This window comes from Hippoglossus hippoglossus, chromosome 22, assembly GCF_009819705.1.
Source record: "Hippoglossus hippoglossus isolate fHipHip1 chromosome 22, fHipHip1.pri, whole genome shotgun sequence".
Lineage (NCBI taxonomy): Eukaryota > Metazoa > Chordata > Actinopteri > Pleuronectiformes > Pleuronectidae > Hippoglossus > Hippoglossus hippoglossus.
The window spans coordinates 24,761,727-24,777,730 of record NC_047172.1 but is presented as its reverse complement, the minus strand read 5'-3'; the positions used below and the strand labels follow the sequence as shown (position 1 = coordinate 24,777,730).

General features: G+C 42.2%; 1 protein-coding gene across 1 annotated transcript; it reads right to left on the bottom strand.

The window, feature by feature from the left end:
* Positions 1-5,976: 5,976 nt before the first annotated feature.
* Positions 5,977-15,997, bottom strand: alkbh1 (alkB homolog 1, histone H2A dioxygenase). The gene is made up of 6 exons (XM_034575866.1): positions 15,744-15,997; positions 14,334-14,442; positions 11,476-11,638; positions 10,485-10,575; positions 7,134-7,327; positions 5,977-6,964 (listed from the first exon to the last, which is right to left on the bottom strand). The coding sequence occupies exons 1-6, from the start codon at positions 15,879-15,881 to the stop codon at positions 6,511-6,513; spliced, it is 1,149 nt and encodes a 382-aa protein (XP_034431757.1). The 5' UTR covers positions 15,882-15,997; the 3' UTR covers positions 5,977-6,510.
* Between the last annotated feature and the right edge of the window lie 7 nt (positions 15,998-16,004).

Sequence of the window (16,004 nt, the reverse complement as noted above, 5' to 3'; positions counted from 1 at the left end):
TGGAGGTCGTGTGGTGGGGTTTGTTGGAGGAGGGGTTTCTTGGGTTCGTGGCTCTTGACTTAGTGGTGCTGTTGATTGGTTGGGTCTTTCGTTTGGATTCTCTTGTACAGCTGTCTCCTGTGGAGGGGTGGGCAGCAGTCTCACAGGCCGTTCACTGGTCAGCTTCCTCACCATGTCCTAGAGCTTTCGCACCTCTTCCCGGAGCTGCCTGTTATACTGTTGTAAAATCTCCTCATTGTCTTGGAGTCTTTTCACTGCAGTCCAGAGAGCCAACAGGTCTGTCGTCCCCTCTGTATTGCTGAGTCTGAGTGAGGGGTTGATTTTGTTCTGGACTGTTGTCTGTCCAGTTTGGAGTGTGTTGATTGTGTGCTCCATCTCTACTTGCCTTATCTCCAACTGTGTGAATCTGTCTCAATTCAACGAAGGAGTAGGGCTCCGTGGTGGTGGGTGGACACTCTAACTGGGGTTCTTCTGTGTCATTGTCAGCTGAAGGTGGGATGTGAAGTTGGCCTGTGGTGTGGGTGTCCTCACCAGACTGGGCTTTCTTATTCTGTGCCCTCTCTCTGATTCTGGATAAGTCTTCCTCGAAGGGACTCATGTTGCCCTGGATCATCACTGTACCTTTCCTGTAGAGATGTAAAGTTGTTTGTTCGCTGTACGCTAGTGTCCACCCTCCACTAAAACCCTCTTTCTTAATGGAGGGGTAGTGATCTCTTATGGCACTGTGCCATGCCTGGGGATTGTCAGTGTGGAAAATGAGGTTTGATTTATTTCCATTTTTCAGACAGTCAAAAAATAATGTCTCTGGACTGTTCTTCAACAGCTCCTCTTTGTACTTTTCCTTGCAGAGTCGTTTGTGAATTATTCTGGAAACAGTACTTTGATGGCTTCTGTGTGGAGGTGTGTGGAGCCCAGGGAGGCATTAGGAGCATTTACATATGTGGAGGTGTGTGTGAAGCTCTGCTTCCATCGTTCGGGTTCAAGTGCTTTCACGACTCTTCTCTTCACACCTCAGGGTTACTTGAGGTTGCAGCCAAGTCTATTGTCCTAGAATGCTTGGTATCCATCCTACTTTAGTGTCCAAGTTCCAAAGATGTAGATATTGAAGGATAACTTTGGTATTCTTTACTTTTTGTTCACTTTTTTGGATTACAAGTTACCACAGGCTAGCAGTACTCACTCAAGTTCAGCGTTAAATCCCAGGTGTCAGTTCAGCTTCTCCAGTGGGTCCTTGAGTTGGTTCCTTTGTGAATTCTTGGTTCATAGTATCCTTTCAGGTAATTGTGTGCAAAAACAAGTTTTTAACTCCAGGTTTTTGATGTATGGTGGAAATATGTGAAAGTTGGTACAATCCTCTTTAGGTCCTTGTAAAAATATCCAGGTTTATACCACTATATTTGGTATTTTTTCTAGATTTACTACAAAAGTTTCAGGAGCTCATCTGAGCATGACCTCTCTCTTCTCTCTCTCTTCTGTGGCGAGAGCACTAAATGGGTTAATTTTGTTTGCCCAACAACACCACCTGGGGGATTGGCACCCCAGGATAGATAGTTTCAATATCCTTCTCTGGACACCAATCAGTTACACAAGTTCTTACTGATACGAGGCAGAGACGTGTGTCTTTATCAAAAATAATATTTTATTAACAACAATAAACAATAATGATGTAACCCAATACTTTAAACAAACTAACAATAAAGAAAATGCTGCCAAAGAGGAATAAAACGTTAACAGTTTTAACCAAAGCAAAAGCAAACAAAACAGAACCAAGCAAAATGGCACCAAGCAAAACAGCAGCAGGTGAACCTGTATAACCAGCAACTGCCAGCTACAACCACAACCCTTGATGGAGGGGAAGTGGGGCCGTCTGGGCCTGGGCGAAAAGTTCCGTCATGTCGTCTGGTGGAGCTGGAGCTTGTGTCAGGGGCACCCCCAGGTTCCTTGAAAGCAGCCGCCATCTCGATAATGCTTGGCAGCTCTCAGACGAGTGCACCAATAGCCGACAAGTAAGTAGTGGACGGCAAGGTGTCCGTGAAATCCAGCCTCTCAGGTGAGAGGGGGAGAGCAGGGAGCGGACCGTCCGATGAATCAAGGTTGACTGGGGGGGAGTCGACCGATTCCGACCTGTGTTGAATGAAAAAATGTATCGTCTCGTCCAGGCGATAGTGGTCTAGGACAGGAAAAACGTACGGGCAGCCTGCCTGGGGAATCAGTGCCACGCCAGCATGCTCTGGTCCCAGGCATGACTCACAGCGGGCATGAAGGTCGAAAGACAAAATATAGCCCATCTCGCAGGCCAGGCTGATGCAGATGCTGCTGCTGCTGCTGGATGACATCGTCGTAGTGTTTCTCTTGTGCTTTCTCAATTCCAGCTGAAGAAAAATGGGAACCGGTCTCAGTCCAATTTATACTCAAGGTGAGACTCGGGGTTGGGTCCACAGCAGGAGGGTTGGCCTAAAGTTTTTTCAGTGCTGCGCATGCGCGCAAGGGATAAACCCACTAGCAATAGCCTTAAAGGGCGAAGCCTATATGATATAGAGCAGAGAAGCGACACTCTGCTTTTAAACTATGAAGCCAGCCGTGAAATGGTGACGCTGCTTCAGATCCCTGAGTCCTGATTGGTGAGAGGCTCCTCCTGGAGCTCAGCAACGCCCAAAAGAGCGACCCACCGTCTGAGTCCCCGATGCTTATTGGAGAGAAGTGCAGGCCGACCTCTGGTGCTCTGCTGGAGGCTTCTTTTCTGGTTGGTCTGGCATCAACCGTCCCGCTCGATCCGCGGACATATAAGGGAGGCTTCGAGCTTGTAACCGCAGTTTTTCTGAGACGTGATTCAGAAATCAAACTTCATCCAAAATGTCTGGAAGAGGTAAAACAGACGGGAAGGCCAGAGCGAAAGCAAAGACCCGCTCCAGCGCGGGACGAGCCCATTGGTCATGTTCACAGGCTGCTGCGTAAAGGCAACTACCCACAGGGCGTTGGTGCTGGCAAACCCTTCTACCTGCCAGCTGTGCTGGAGTACCTGACCGCTGAGATCCTGGAGCTGGCTGGAGACAAAAACAAGAGCCGTATCATAATAATAAAGTACAGATCACAGTGTATACAGTCTGCTCCCTGTTAGACCCCAGTTCGTCTCTGTACCCCCAGTGTCTAGCGTTCCAGCATTTTTCTAGTGATCATCCTGCCTGTGTCTTTTGACTCTGCCTCATTCTCGCCCCATTTGGATTATTTGCTTCGCTGCCTGTCTACCTGTGAACTTACTATTTTATTATTTCTTGCTGTTTCCACAACATCCCCCCCTGTCGAACCACATTCAGATTCTCCCATTACAAACACAGCGGATTCTGATATGTCTAAAGTTCCCCAGTCTTATAATAATCTTATGGAAGTTTTCTAACAAGACTGAGGCAACCTCATTACCATGTCATCATGATTGTGATTGTGCGATAAACTTCTTACCAGGCGCCTACACCCCCGAGGGACGATTGTACTCTCTTTCAACCCTGGAAATGCAGGCCATGAAGGATTATGTGGATTCTGCCTGGGGAGGAGGATGGACGGATAAGTCCTACATAGGCAGAGCTGAATTCATCAGCTCAAGAGACAAACACCACAAGAGATAAAACACACATCACCACCAATCCACTGACAAAACCTTTGCCGAGATGTTCCTGAAAAATAAAACGATTGGTATGTGGGACAACCGCAGTGAAAGTTACAATTATCAGAACAATCCTAGCTGCAAGCTCGATTCAAGCATATGTTTTCACACATATACACTGAATTCAAACTTTTTTCTGACAAAGGGATAGTATTTTAGCACCTCTTTTAAATGTATATATTAAATATATGCATTATAAAGTTGTAATGAATTGATTTTTTTTATAATTGATAAAATTGTAAATAATTGACAATTGATCTCCACTAAAACATACCCTGTAACTATGTAGCCACCCTGTTACCATGCATAATTAAGTAGAACAGTAAAATTAGGTCACTACTGCCTCTATGTGAGTTCAGTGAACTTCAGCTTCCTTACCAGGTGCAAACCCAGTAGAACCTCTGGAATGTGGTAGAACATGAATGGCAGCATGAATGTGCAGCTGATAAATCTGCAAAAATGTTTTGATCAAGTTATGTCAACATGGAGCAGAATATCAGATGAAGATTTCCAGCATCTTGTTGAATCAATGTCACAAAGAACTGTGGCTGTTTTAAAAATAATATGCATTTATGTAGCGCCTTTCATCGGACCCAAGGGCGCTTTACATATGTCGGTGAATACAAAACAGAAGAAATAAGAAAAAAGTAATTGTACAAAACAAGATAGAAATAAACAGCTGGGTGGGGCATTAACTGAGGCCCAAGGCCTTAGTGAAGAGGTGGTGCTTGAGGATTTTTTTGAAGATGTCGAGGGATTCAGCTTTGCGTATTTCGGCAGGGAGAGTTCCAGAGAGAGCAAAGGGAGAGACTACCCAGCACGGGTATGAGACTGGATGCTTGATTTGTCACCATGAATTTATTATTATTGCTGTTTGCTGTTGTCTGCAGACTTTAGAGAGACATAACTGCTGCAGTTCACTTTTAGTGTCACCAAGTGTTTTCATATATCTGCTTGATACTTTTATCAACTCTGTGTGATTACAACAGCTTAATATTTTGAGGATAATGAAGCATATTGTTTTACCTCCACACTACCAGCGAATTATGTTAGTGTATTCTGCCCTCTTGTGTCCTGAAAGATACACAACACTCATTACTGGAAATACTTGATACTCATGAGAGGTCTGTATCCTAACAGTTTAGCATGGCGGATCCTGTATCATGTTGGCATCTAATAATGGTGGTGGACCACGATTGAGGTGGCAGCTGATGGTGGATCATGATGGCGGCAGTGGACAATAACTGGACTATAGTGGCATCCGATCTTGATGGTGGATCATGATCGTGGTGGCAGCTGACCATGGACTATGATTACAACAAGACTGCTTGATATACAATATGTCTCCTCAGATACTCGACCATTACTGACAATAATCCATCAATTCATTTACCTTCCATTATGCTACAAAGTGTTTATTCTAATCAATGCTGCAAATACCCTTATCTTTCTGATGTTCTCCTTTACACGTGGCATCTATTGCACTTCTGTCCGTCCTGGGAGAGGGATCCCTCACATGTGGCTCTCTCTGAGGTTTCTACCTTCTTTTTACCCTGTTGAAAGTTTTTTTTTTTTTTTCCTTACTCTTGTTAAGGGTTAAGGGCAGATGATGTCACACCTTGTTAAAGCCCTATGGAACAAATGTCATAGTGATTTGTGAATATGGGCTATACAAATAAAATGTGATTGATTGATGTTCCCTCCACACTCATAAATCCTCACTCTTGCCAAATTAATTTGCACATCCACCTCTGAACAATGCTGGTTTGATTCAAGTAACATCTGAATATTTAACAAATGTTACATTTGTTTTCTGACAGAAGAAACAGAATATGTCGCATTTACTGTAGATTGGAAAAACATGCTTTATATCTGGTACTTAAGATGAGCACTGTGTCTCATCTCTCTGTGGTTTTGGCTCATAATGTTTGCAGACTGTAGACATCATGTTTAGTGGTCTTTATTAATGAATGGGATTTAAATCTATCCAGGGAGAAGCTGTGCTACTGTAGATTGACTAGTTATGAATGGGATACAACACACCATCCATACGAATATGATTTTGTTTGAAAATGAATAGCTTAACCTATGTTTACGTCTGATTTCCACACCACTCTAGAGTGTTCAAGCCTGTAAAATGGAGATCTAAAAAGTTTAACTTATCTCTAGTTGTTGGAATAGAGACTAGTTTAAACATTTAGTCTAAAGACCAGACTACAACATAAACTGGCATGGGACTGAGCAGGAAATCTAAGTTGCCTTCTGTCAGCTGAAAACTTAAATTTGAAAAGACTGGGAAGAAGAGTCAAGAAAGTGCATTGACTTTAAGAGGCTTTAATAAAACACATCTAAATAAAAGGGAAACCAATATTTAGAAATGTACAGTAGGATATGGTGAATTGACACCAAATATGGCCACCTATGTATTCTTTCAATGCTGGTATAGTTTCCATTATATTAACCAATCGTATTTCACAAAAAAGTGAATATTATAGTATTTTGACTTATTATATTAGGTATTTGAATTCAGATGATGACGCTACTCGAAGCTGGTTTCAGCCAATATCTTTCAGTGGTTTTTTGACACAAACTGACAGTTTTGAACAATTTTACTTCGTCTGGTTTTGGCGGTCCAACAGCAGCAACACGGCTACTTCACAAATTGTCCTGCTGAATAAGGGTTCCGCTTCTTAGCCACTAGCTCAGTTAAAACAAAATATTCCTCTGTAACATTGTCTCTGTCAAAATGTGGTCTTGTGGAAGCTGCTTGTTAGACAAACTCAGCTGAGCATTAACTTTATCAAAGGCGTGTAATGTAAAATGTAAATAATGAAATTAATCCTTGGTCTGTTTCATGTCTTTCCAATATCAACAAAGTCACAGCTACTACTCCTCATTCTCTTCGACCTCTCTCCGTCCACTGATCCTTCATGGTACCCGTCTGTCTGGCCTGCATCAGTCCTGTGGTGATGAGAGGGTGTTTCTGGAAAGCTCTGTCCGGGCCCCAGCACCTGTCTGATGGTCACATTCACTCTGGAGCTCTGGATGTACCTGGAACACACTGCCCAGTCCTGCTCTGACATCTGCTCCACCACAGTGCTGTCCCGCAGGGATGAGGCCAGGCTGCAGTCTTCCATCTCTAAAGCAGTATGTCCCTGTGGCGCTGGGATGATGCACGGGACAGCATGGTAAAGGAGGCGGCTCTCTCCCGACATTACCATCACATCCCCACTGTGCATGTACATAGCAGTGGGGGGGTCATGTCTGCATGTACCTCCCAGGAGGAAGATGGCTGATTGCCCAAAACTATTAAAAAACAAAACAAGATGTATAGTTAAGGGGTGGCAATATTTTTCTGTGGTTGACCAAACTGCAGTCTGGATTACTGGTGCAATAAAACAACGGCATCAGGATTCTAAAACTCTACAAGGGTAGAAGAATTCCATCCTCTCAGCTGACTTTTCGCCCCTCTCACCTGAATGACAGCAGCGGCCGGCTGTGATCCAGTTCAGATTCATCCACGTGGATTCCCAGAGAGGAATCTGATCTGTAGTAGTTGAGGATTCCAGCCTCTGCGTTAAATCCTGGAAACCCACAGGCGGCTGTTATTTGGAAGGACAGCAGGTTCAGCTCAGCTGGGAAAGGAGTGTAATGGTTTGCAGAGTAAGTCTGTGAATGGAACAATAAAAGAAACACTTGGTCCATTACAGAAGCAAAGCAATGTGAGGAGATATGTTGCTATAAGTGTTTTCTTTCATCGTCTGTATACTAACTTGTTCCCAGATAACCAAAGGTACTCAAAACAAGATTTTAAATAGACTAAAAAATGAACTAGTAAATTATTTACTCAATTTCGGTCTGGATGTCTGGATATTCCTTCTGGCCCTCATCTCATAAACTGTGCAAGAATAAAAGAGGAATTATAAAGTGGACAACGCTGCTGTACTGAATGTAAAATGTAAATATACAGACTCAGTCACATGTGCACACAATTACACTTAACTAACACACACAAACTTTTATCTCATTTAATCTTCTTTAATCAGTGGATTGTCATGTTTAGCCTTTTGAACTTTTTGGGATTTCATGATTTCTGTATTTGTGAATAATGCTTACTTTTTATTATTATTACTTTTATCTCAGGCTCTGCTCTCTCCCTGCTCTCATCCTACCTCAATGACCGCATTTATCGGGTAACTTGGAGAGGATCTGTGTCTGAACCTTGTCCTCTCACTACTGGGGTCCCTCAAGGTTCCGTCCTGGGTCCCCTCCTCTTCTCTCTGTACACCAACTCTCTCGGCTCTGTCATTCACTCACATGGCTTTTCCTACCATAGCTATGCTGATGACACCCAACTAATCCTCTCTTTTCCCCAATCTGAAACACAGGTAGCAGCACAAATCTCTGCCTGTCTGACTGACATCTCTCAGTGGATGTCTGCACACCACCTGAAAATTAACCTTGACAAGACTGAACTACTTTTCCTTCCAGGGAAAGACTCTCCCACCCATGACCTGACTATTAACTTTGACAACTCTGTGTTAACCCCCACTCAGACTGCTAGGAACCTGGGTGTGACACTCGACAGCCAACTCTCCCTTACTGCCAACATACCGTGCTGCGAACGGATCGGGCCCAGTCTACATCCAGGACATGGTCAAACGTTACACCCGAGCCCGTTCACTCCGATCTGTTTCGGCCAATCGCTTGTTGCTCCCTCACTGCGAGCTAAACACTCATCAAAATCACGACTGTTTGCTGTCCTGGCTCCTAAATGGTGGAATGAGCTCCCCATGGACATCCGGACATCAGAAAGTTTACACATCTTCCGCTGCAAACTAAAAACACACCTCTTCCGACTATACCTTGAATAAAAATTTTAAACTAACAATTTAGTAGCACTTAAATGGCACTTACTTATAGCACTTTGTAGTTTTTTTGAAGAAATTGTACTTTCTCGATTCTTGTTGTTCTGGGTTTGTACCCTCATGGTTGAATGCACTTATTGTAAGTCGCTTTGGATAAAAGCGTCAGCTAAATGTAATGTAATGTAATCTTTGTTTTCAGATTAAATTAATGTCGAGAACCTTTGACATGACGTTACCCAGCTATACTGTACATACTCTGTAGATATGAATGAACGTGGTGAGGATGTTCTAAGGCAACATCCACACCAATACATTTTCATTTTTAAAACTAAAACGATCTCCGTCCAAACAAGGGTTTTAGCTGAAAACCTCATTATTATTTTGCCTCCTGCACATGTAGGCAGTTGTAGTTTTATAAAATCACTGCTACCAAAGTCAAGTGTTTGTAGAGTTGGGACTAGTATTGAGGTCACCAGGCCGATATAAGCCTAGTTCCCTCTCTTTTCTCCCTCTTTCTACTCACTTCTCCTGGAGGAGAGGTGTAAATCTCCTGCTCACCCAGCCAGGGAGAAACTCTCCCTAACCAAACACTTCCACCTGCCTGGAGCAGACTGCTAAAACCTTCAGAAAGGCAGCGACGCGAGAGCCTGCCTAAGAACTTCAGAGAGCTGCATCGACAAAACGTCTTGCCAGCAGAACTACAACAACAGAAGCCACAAACCAGCAAGACCACTTCACTGGACTTCAAACCGCACATTAACCTTTTCCCCCTTTTCATGGACTGGTAACACAACTGGGCTTAATAATTACATTAGGCTATGCACAGGACTGTTGAATTCTATTCAAGTGTTGTTTTATAAGTTTGATTTGTGATGTGATATTTGGTATTACGTTATTTGAAAGCAAATGTTAGTTCTGTTTTGCTCTTCATAGAATCAGATTCTTTCTTTGCATGCAACTAACTACTTTCTCTAACCTGGCACCAACACCTCACACACTCCTCTCCCCAAACTTAACACATACATGTGATCTCAGCCACATGACCCCAACACTCCAGGGGTCTTTTGTCTTCATCGTGGCCAGCAGCCATTTTGAAAGCACACACACGCACACACACACACACGCACACACACACACACACACACACACACACACACACACACACACACACACACACACACACACACACACACACACACACACACACACACACACACACACACACACACACACACACACACGTATTTAGTAAGTACACTTAGTTAGTTTGTGTGTTTATACTTTTATCATTTTCACAATAAATGTTTTTCTTTAATACAAATGTTGTCTTCATTAATGTTGCATAAGTATGAATTTTGCCAACCTCTACACTGTCAAGAACTCCATATCCTTCAACTTTGCTAACTACTTATGTGGTAATTTTGGTTATAGTTATTAATTTAATTATAAATCAGAGTTCCAAATTTGTAGTTAGTACTTTAATGAGACTTAATCAATAAATTGGCTATCTTTTCCCTTCCTTTGAAGGGTGGTGCCCCGAGGTAACTTTAATCAATTAGTTATTTAATATTTAATATTTTTTATATAAATATTCAATATTTTTCTGATGGCCAAATTTATTGAATACCCAAAGGCACACCATTTAATGGTGTCACGCTTAAGGTATAATAATCACAACAGTAATCAATGTCGCTTTCTCCACTGGTAGCCGAGGCTAATGCCATTTGCTTTCTTCTGAAAAAGGGTCAAGTGATAGGAGTGTTATAAATCAGGGAAGGATACATCGTGACTGATTAGACCTAATCAGGAAGTGAACATGGGTGTCTGTGTCTACAACTACAAAAGGGCAAGCAGCACTTGACGTCTCCAATAAACATAGGTAATTTAATGCATTATCAAACAACATCAAATTAGTATGGATGGAATTAACCTGAGAAAAAGAAGGGTGTATCACCAACCTTGGTATCCCAGTTGTAATGATATCCCAGAGTAACCCAGCGCAGCCTCTCCAGTAGAGTCTTTGGTTCTCTCTTTCCAGAGGGAGGACAGCTGTGGAGGGAATCAAACACAGAGCACACTTACAGAGGCAAGCTGCTAAAATCAGGACTGGTACACTGTCACTAAGCAAACCAAGCTTCTAACAAGAAGCTTAAATCTAAATGAGCAAGAGTTGTGCACTGATTAAGCGTTGCACTCCTTGTCAGTGTTACAGCAGGACAACAGATATAATTCCCTCTATTCCACACATTCTTCTTTCAAATACTTCTTCCCAGTCAAAGCCTGGTGGCTACATTACCCACAATCCAACTCGAAAATCTATCGTCATCGCGAAATCAACGTGCGCGATCGACGTATCGCAAAAGACGGCAACAACTGCAATAAATGATGACTCAGGAAAACAGAGAATTTGAAAACAGTCTCGCTCCGCCTCCTCCGACTAAATTCTACTGTGGAACCTCTCTCTCTCTCTCTTCCTTTATAAACCTTTATAAACTTTATACACTTAGTTAAAGTATGGAGCTGGAGGAGGTGTCGGCAGCGCAAATGACAGAGACCCAAAAGGAGCAGTAAATTACAGACAGAGACACTAAAAAAAACTGTGAAAAGATTTACTTTTCACAGTCCAAAATTGTATGAAAAGACCCAAATTAACACTGTAAGTGGACTTAGTGGAGCTATATATGGCTCCCTGTGTCTGCACCCAACTTGGTGGCGCTGTGACTGGGCTGTGCGCCAGAGACTGTTTGTTTATTTATCGCAAATCGTCCTAATATCGTGCAGCCCTAGAAGGAGCAGTCAGCAATTTGGGAAATATGCTTGTTTTCTTCCTACACAAGAAGATCTGTGGTGAGCTGAAACTAGTTTAACAAATAAACTGGGAGCACTGCTCATCCAGCAGTTTCCTTCTGCTTGACAAAAAAACGCTGAACTGGCTCAGGGCAGTCTCACCTGAGGCCATGTATGCTCTTGCCCCAGATGTCCTGGGTGTCAGATGAAGACATGTGCATGTCCAGGTTGCAGACATTTGGTTTCTGAGGATACGTCTTCAAACACTGTCGTACCCAGAAGGGTTGCGAGCCCAGCAGGAACGGGTTGGAGATGAAGATGAACCCTGAAAAACACAGAATATTAGAGTAATGGAACACAGTATCGGGAAGTGAAACAAGCTCCATAACATTGAACCATAGTTATACAACTGTGCTATGGACACGCCTGGCGCCCACGCTACTCCAGAGTTTTAGAGACGCTAAAATGGAGTTTGGAAATGCTGCTGGCCCCGTATTAATTTGAAAGTTTGGAAATGACCATTGACTGATGACCATTAGTATACAGTTATGATTGAAAATACTTTTACAAAATGGTTTGAGGTGACGTGTTGGACAGTGCTTTGTACAATCATCATCAAAACAACAAGCTAGAGAATATCTAATAATATCCAAAAAATTATTTGTACATATTCCTCTGGCTCAATGATTCCATATCTGAGGTCATTTTAACTGCCCCCCCAAAGCTGACGTGTGACTGGTGATTTGTGCAAAAAATATTGCAGAACTTTTGTCAAATATCCAGAGGTTTGCCCTCTTTATTTTGACCCAGAAATCACCAAGGTAATGCAATCATGCTTTCTCCAATTCAGGAATAATTTGTTGGGTTAGTAACATTCCTTCTATTCTAGGTCACAAGAGACAAGATCATATACAGCAACTCTTATCCTCACCACACTACATTGGCTACATGTTTAATTCAGAATTGATTTAAAACTTTTTCTTATTACTTTTAAAGCCATACATGGCCTTGCTCTTCCCTACATCATAAAACGTCTCGCACCCAATGAGCCTAGCTGCTGCCTACGCTCCTCAAGCAGGACCTGCCTAACTGCTCTCACAGCCCGTCTTGTTATAAAAGGTAATTGTGTGTTTTCCGTCAAAGCCCCGTATCTGTGGAACTTCCTGCCAGAGGAACTTTAGCAAAGTTAGTGTTGTATTTTAAATCACTCCTCACAACCTACTTTTACAGGAAGACTGTTTATAGTGAATATGGTGTCCATCTTCTTCACCTCAGTGTGTTTTACATGCTGTGATCTGCCATGTTGTTTCTACATGTTTTGCGGTTTCTATTTTGACAATTTTTCATGTTATGTTGTTGTATATTGTCTGTGTGCTCAGATTTTAATCTCTAAAGCACGTTGTTTTGAAAAGGGCTATTAAAATAAAGTTGTTATTATTAGGTTTTGGAATAATGCGTTCCTTCCCTCTATTAGAGAGAACCCAGTAACATGTTATTCTTTGAGGATCCTCCAGGGCCCTGTACTACGAAGCGAGTTCAACATACCCTGGATATCTTTCCGAGATCAAGCTGAACTTAACCTAACAATCGCAGTCAGGTTAAGCAGTCACAGGAAGCTGGTTATCAACATGTTAAGTCAACCCAGGTTTTCCTCATCAAGATCTGAGCGCAGGCACATGAAAGGGGCGTATCTACTTCGTATGACCAATCGCAGACATGGACAAGTGAAATGACAGCATATTTCACAAGGAGGATCAAACTGTTATATTAGAAAATAGGAGGAGAACATACACATTATCCAGACTAAGACAAACACAGTTACAGCTGCTAAATGCAGGAAGAACAGCTGGTAAAACATTAATAGAATAATGTGTGGGAACGAAATAAATAACTCAGGGCCACGGGCTATGAATCTGTTCTTTACTAACAAGACCTGTGGAACTGAAGAGAAGACGCCTCTTGATGAGCGATGAAACGCTTCTCTAAATCACATGATGATCTATAATGAGCTTTAGTTTGACACAATTTCTGCACAGACTCTGAGGACACACTGAAGTGGAAACCTTTGCAATTACTAGTCAATAAACACAAATTAACCTAATATCATACACCATGGCGCACAGAATGTGACTGTGCGCATTTGGCATCTAGGGGACATCTGGAAACAGGGAGCGATTGAGATGTACTGTGTGTGTTTGCGGCGGGGATAATAACCAACCAACCAACATTGTTTTAAACTTCCTTTATCCATAAGGAGAGTGTGCATCGCGCAACAGTTGAGTGAGTGAGTGAGTGAGTGAGTGAGTGAGTGAGTGAGAGAGAGAGAGCGCATCTGTAAACTATCTATCCCCCATTCCAAATAAATATTTAATTTCATAGGATAATGCTACTTAAAGGGAAGGATAAAAGTATTAAACTATGTGTGGTCATTCTGCCGCTAACACACCCGGTTCATTATTATCATTAATTTAAGTAAAGAAAAATACATCAATGCAGACAGTCTGTGGTACTGTGAGCACATTGCTCCTACGTGTCAGGTTGGATGTTCAGCTCCAGCAGCTGACAAAGGTTTATCATTCCCTCTGATGAGAATCTATATCTATCATAAAGATACTCATCAGAGTAGGTCAAAGAATTTTAAGAGACTAACAATTCACACGCAGCTCCACGGGATCCTCTAAGAACGCTCCGGAGCAGATTAGCCATGGTGGTTTCCACCGATAAGAAGTGAATGAGCTTCATATGACCGGAAACGCAGAATTTACCCTGAAATTACCCCGATATAGGCAAATTTGGCTTCGTAATACAGGGCCCTGGTCAGCTTCTGTGCTCCTTGTCATAGGTCCCCCAACAGACAAACTTGTATTTTCCTTTCATTTGTCATCCATCTGTATTTTGCTCCATGTACATTTTCTCACCAGTAAGCACTGGATTAAGTTTGTGTCTGAGAGTGTGTCACCCTCTTGGCATTTGGTTTATGTCAAGAACTGCATGTTTTATGTCTCTCCATTTGTTTTTACCTGGGTAGCCCTGCAGGCTGAAGGCTCTCCAATCTCTGACGGGCTGTAATCCAACCCTGGCAGCCTCCGTATCACTCACTGCAACAAGGTCCAGTTTCGCTGGAATAACCTATCAATCAATCAATCAATCAATCAATCAAGCGCGCACGCACGCACGATACTGTGTTACATTAGTAATCTATGTCCCATGGTTCTGCTAGCCTCCAAGATAAAAACGTTTGTTACTACAGTTATGTTGTACTTGAGGTATAATGGCAGACAACTCATTCTGCTTCTACGTTGGGTTATTAATGGATGAGAGTACTTCTCCCACTGAGACCAACTTTGAGTTTGGGCTATTTTGTTTCCACAACATCTCTTATTTCAGTCCAGTGAAAAGAGAACAGGTGGTAATCAAACTTCAATACCTCTGTTTGAGTCATTAAATTGAAATACTACTACAATAATGAAATTAGTCTAATATCCTGAGTCAGAAATCTTCACTATAACAGTATCATTGTTACAGTCAGCAAACCTTCCAGTTTCATTACCTTCGCCAAGGATGTTCTGTTTTCACTCCTGTCCATTTGTGAGCAATATTACACAAAAACTAAACGGACTTCCATTAAACTTGGTGGAAGGATGCGGTATAATTCATTACGTTTTGTAGCAGATCCAGGAATTTTTCACTTAATTTAACATTGAGAGATGGTGATATTTTCAACATTTTCACAGGTTTCCCAGGGAATCATGCCTGGATCTTGATGAGAATAATCATGCAAACATAGGGAATGAATATCTATAAGTGTGCATAATTTGGTACAAGTTGATTGGATTTAAGGGGACTTGTGTACACTCTACTGAGTGCCATTCTAGTTCCTGTCTTTATTCTAGAGGTTGTTTTTTACGAGGGCTTTGTTCATACATCACTCACAACCAAATCTCATAGAAATGTTATAACTACAAAATAGTGAAAGATATTTAAAAGCTGTAGACAGTATTAACTAATTAACAGGGACACATACAAACCCCCTTCAGTAAAAACCTTTGGCTCGAATATGTCAACATAATGAAACAAGACGTCTGAATTTTACTTTATCCAATGTTCTGTAGAGGATATCCGTGTGAACCCAGTACAGTTTTATAAGATAATGCTTTTTGTAGTACAAGTAATGTTCGTCTTCAGGTTAGTTATGACCTGGGGGAGTTTCATGGTGAGACTGGTTAGGTTATTAACTCTGATCACTTATAATGCCTCGCCTTCACTTTCATTCTGATGGTTACACACACACTCGCAGAACTGGAGTAACGTCCAGTGGCTGCTATTAGTTATAAATAACACCACTGGAGATGTGTCTACAAACTTTAATGTGCACGTTGAACAAACACAACCTGTCACTCGGAGTCAGCTTCTCGTAACATTCCGCTCACCTTGTCACTCGGTACACCTCTTGAGAAGTCGATGACGTCGCTGAAATCTGGCGGAGGGTTTCTTCTCTTGTAGAACTTGAATATTTTACGAAATGCGTCTTCTCCACTCTCCACCATGGAGGCTGCCATCTTGGCCATGATGACGTAACTCGCCTCTCAACCCTATGCTTTCAACGCGAGTCTTCTTCTTCGGATTAAAAGATTAGTCGCTTCAATGGCGCAGTGCTGCCATCTAATGTTTGCTATTAAAGCTAAACAGTC

Excerpts from the sequence above, each read along its gene's own strand:
- alkbh1 (XM_034575866.1), bottom strand. The coding sequence starts at position 15,881 with ATGGCCAAGATGGCAGCCTCCATGGTGGAGAGTGGAGAAGACGCATTT. Across the intron at positions 14,443-15,743 it reads GAGGTGTACCGAGTGACAAG|GTTATTCCAGCGAAACTGGA; the intron begins GTGAGCGGAATG and ends ATTGATTGATAG. Across the intron at positions 7,328-10,484 it reads ATTACAACTGGGATACCAAG|ACTTACTCTGCAAACCATTA; the intron begins GTTGGTGATACA and ends TTCCATTCACAG.